The sequence below is a fragment of the Medicago sativa genome, chromosome 1 (assembly GCF_051527215.1).
Source record: "Medicago sativa cultivar Bolivia chromosome 1, Bolivia_mono, whole genome shotgun sequence".
In the NCBI taxonomy this organism is placed as follows: Eukaryota; Viridiplantae; Streptophyta; class Magnoliopsida; order Fabales; family Fabaceae; genus Medicago; species Medicago sativa.
Window position 1 is genome coordinate 69,560,034 of NC_140749.1, and position 4,188 is coordinate 69,564,221.

General features: G+C 30.6%; 1 protein-coding gene across 1 annotated transcript; it reads left to right on the forward strand.

Moving 5' to 3' along the window:
• Nucleotides 1–881: 881 nt before the first annotated feature.
• Nucleotides 882–2,728, forward strand: LOC146956830 (calmodulin-3-like). The gene is made up of 4 exons (XM_085731782.1): nt 882–1,037; nt 1,148–1,305; nt 1,476–1,556; nt 2,331–2,728. Exons 1-4 carry the CDS (start codon nt 962–964, stop codon nt 2,466–2,468), a joined length of 453 nt encoding a protein of 150 aa, XP_085587908.1. The 5' UTR covers nt 882–961; the 3' UTR covers nt 2,469–2,728.
• The last annotated feature ends 1,460 nt before the right edge of the window (nt 2,729–4,188 follow it).

A 4,188-nucleotide genomic window follows, 5' to 3' on the forward strand; every position in this document is an offset into this window, starting at 1 on the left:
GAATTGTTCAAATATCATGTATGTTAAAAAAAGGGGGCACATGTACACCATTTTACCACTCCACCATATGGTCCATATCTACTACATCAAAGGTTAGTTAGAGCATTCTGAATGGAGACATCTATTTTTGGGTATTTAAATGGGTCTCGCATGTATATATCACTCATTTATAATTTCTTAAGAGTGATACCTAATAAGCACTCAATCCATTCAACCCACCATCTCACACAAATTTCTTAAATGAGACCCGCTAATCAACTATCAATAACTTTAAATCATTACATTTCAACTTTTTAATATTCCTACTTAAGATTGAGGGTCTTAATTGAGATCTGGGTCTTATAAGACCTCAAATTTTTTTATCTCCAATGAGGGTACGTAATAGATACCGAATCTTAAAAGTTTAGAACCTCTCATTGAAGATGGTCTTATGTGATTCCTTTTCTTTCCACAATAAGGCCGTAAGTATAACCATATATAAGTCATGTTGGATAAGAAAAATTGCAGGTAATGAATAAGTTGATAGTGGATAATTCTACGGTGAATAAGTTTAGAGATTGAAGTTAAAGTATTTGGTAAAATTAGAGATTAAAATAATAATTAAATAAATATAACATGACATAACTTATATAACATGTTATGGAAAAATGTTATAAGTTCGCGGGAGAATAACCATTATCAATCAAATAGTTTACAAGCTTATAGGCTATAATCACGTGAGTAGAAGGTTTTTACCTAGACTAGACTAGATAGATATAAAACACCAAATTAAAAAAGTCATAAGTTTAATTTGACTCATTAAACTAAGATTTAAAAATGAAATCTACCTAGATTGGCCTCATTGAAGTTCTACAAATAGGCCACCTAATTGAACTATACTTGACACAATACTCTCCCTCTCATTCTCTTTCTCTATTCTTTTCTCTTCCTCTCTATTTCTCTCTCAAAGACAAAACATACCATGGCACATGTCCTTAGTGAAGAACAAATTGTTGATTTCAAAGAGGCCTTTAGTTTGTTTGACAAAGATGGAGATGGTGAGTTTAATTTCTCCTTTTAACAGAATTCTCATCACTATCATACATCATCATATGCATAGGATATAAATGTTTAAAAATTGTGTTAATCTTGTTGAATGTGCAAACAGGTTGCATTACTGTGGAAGAATTAGCCACTGTTATCAGGTCATTGGATCAGAATCCCACTGAAGAAGAGCTACAAGATATGATAAGTGAAGTTGATGCAGATGGCAATGGAACCATTGAATTTGATGAGTTCTTGAACTTGATGGCTAGGAAAATGAAAGTAATACTAACATATATATTTTCCTTCCATTCTATTCATTATTTATTTATTTATTTATTTATACTTTCAATATCAAAGTTCTAAGGTCTATAGGCTTCATATACATTTTATTATTATTCAATTCAATAACCAAAGACTAAGTTTGGTTCTGTTATTTTATTTTCATTTAGGACACTGATGCAGAGGAGGAGCTTAGAGAGGCTTTCAAGGTCTTTGACAAAGATCAAAATGGCTATATATCAGCCAGTGAGGTATATAAAATTGTTTCTATTTTGTAAAGTAAATTTCTTTTTTATTTTTTTATTCATGAACACCCATTGAGGTATATAAAATTGTTTCTATTTTGTAAAGTAAAGTAAATTTCTTTTTTATTTTTTTATTCATGAACACCCATATTAGATTTTCTAAAATTTTATTTTTTGATGGTGGTCGAGGTTTGAACCCCAGACCTTGCATATATTATGCATTGTCCTTACCAACTGAACTAAACTCACAAGGACGATTGCTTGCCATTTTTTTTTCACCTTAATAACCATTTACATAGTTTTTCTTTTTCTTTTTCTTTCTATTTCCATTTTTAAATACAAATTTTAAATATAACAACTTAAAAAAAATGAAATTATGAAAAGTTCAATAGTTCATTACAATATTTGTACATAATAATTATTGACATATTTTCATTTCCTCTGTTTGGGAAGTAATCATTAATTTTGACTACTACAAATGCAATTTTTTTGCAATTTTGTTTTCATAAAAATGCTAATTTGTTGCATTTTTTTTATATCCACATGCACATCTAGGACAGTACACCGTACGTTTCCACATGCAGTGAATATTAGCTGTATAATGATAAGATACTAGTAATTAAGATAGCAATGAATATGCAATGATAAGATAGAATCTTTTACACTATTTTTTTTTTCCTTTTCCACGTATATATCTTGTATTGTACATGAAGGCATAAACATGCATATTGGATAGTGAAATATACGATGGTAAAAAATTTATGTGTGTGTATTGTGCAGTTGAGACACGTGATGATCAATCTAGGTGAAAAACTAAGTGATGAAGAGGTAGAGCAGATGATTAAAGAAGCAGATATGGATGGTGATGGTCAAGTTGACTTTGATGAATTCGTCAAGATGATGATGACCATTCGATGAAGAAAAAAAAAAATCTCATCTCAATTGGAGGATATTGGTCATTCAAATTCGTTGGCTTAATTTCAAACCTCATTACCTTTCCAAAATCGTTGTTGTATTTTATAGTTGTATTGTACCTAGTGGTCCATAAAAAAAAAAAATGATGCTATTTAACCAAGCATTAGTTAGTTAACCACATATCTAGTTCCCAACCCAAAATTGTTATTCTTTTAAGCTTGCTTTTGTGTTATATAATATAACGCAATTTCTTCTGTTATAAATTTTATTTTAAGTGCCGGTCTTTCATTATGATTTACTTTAGATAAAATAAATCACATGCACCGTTTATAAATCAAATTTCATCCTCTTTCAAATGGTGGGTAGGTAGGTACTCTCTATGAGGAATACTTTGATCCTCTAGGGCAAAATCGAATTTTTCTAAATCTTGGACTTGGAAAATGGATCTATACATACATAATTAAAATAAATGCTACATTAAATTTTATAAAATCTCACTTGAAGGAGACACGTTGTGGAACATGAAATATCTAACACGCTTATGGATTACTACTATATGTATTAAGAAATTAAAACAGTGATTGGACTTGGCCATAACTTCATAAATATTTCATTGTGAGGTTGTCTTTTTGTGACTTTGAGGTTCTATGAAGTACGGACACAGACATGGACGTCGAACATGACACTGACACATATACATCGATATAAATAAAATTTTAAGAAAATAACGTAATTCAATGATATGTGTCGGCGTGTGTCTGTGTCGGACACCAAAACACGTCTTTAATCAGAAGTGTCCCTGCAATAGAGACAATCGCAGACTCGTTACTTTCCTTCTTTTTGTTGTGGCATATAAACAATTCTCCAAATTAGTTGTGACACACAAACTTTGACAGTTTATATCTAAAGATATATAATACCATTCATAAAGTCACTGTAATAATATTATTGTAGTCCTAATGCTTAATGCTATATATTAAGGAAATACAAACAGGTGTCTGAATTAAACATTGAACACAACATTGAGGTTGAAATTATTTAGCTGTCTCTTCCATGTAGCGGTAGCTCTACTTGTTAATGTGTTTCTTTATTATGTCTCTTAAGTGTATGTGTAGTGTTCTTTTCCTTCTTATGTGTTAACAACATATGCCAGTTAAAATTTGACACCCTGTTAACCAGTGAGCCTTTATTGTTAATTATCTTGCTTCTTTTTAAGGTACACTTTATTTAAGTTTTTCTTATTCTAACAATTAGGACCTTTAGTTTTGTGAGTTGCACAAAGCTAAATGGAAGAAATTATTTATATAGATCAACCATGGAGGGACACGTTCTGATTGTGAACAACGACTAAGGAGTGTCATGAACTAATAAAAGCGATGTAATGTGTTCCGACCTTAATATGAGTGACAAATGCAATCCATTACCTGTGCTAAGATCTCGTATTAGGATAATTCTTACCACTCACATACACAAATCTAAATCATTTAGACATACATTTTTCTTTAAGCAAAAAGAAAATATATAAAATAAAAGAAAAGTACAAACAACTGGGACATAAACCTGACCCAATGAGATCAAATAAAAGTGCAATAACAACTCTTAAAAGGCAATACAACCAATATCAAACTATACTTTTTTTAGGACCAACCCTAAAGGGTAATTAACAAAATAACCATAAGGAAAGAAACAAAAATGGAGCGAACATGTTCAACCACCACGTGTA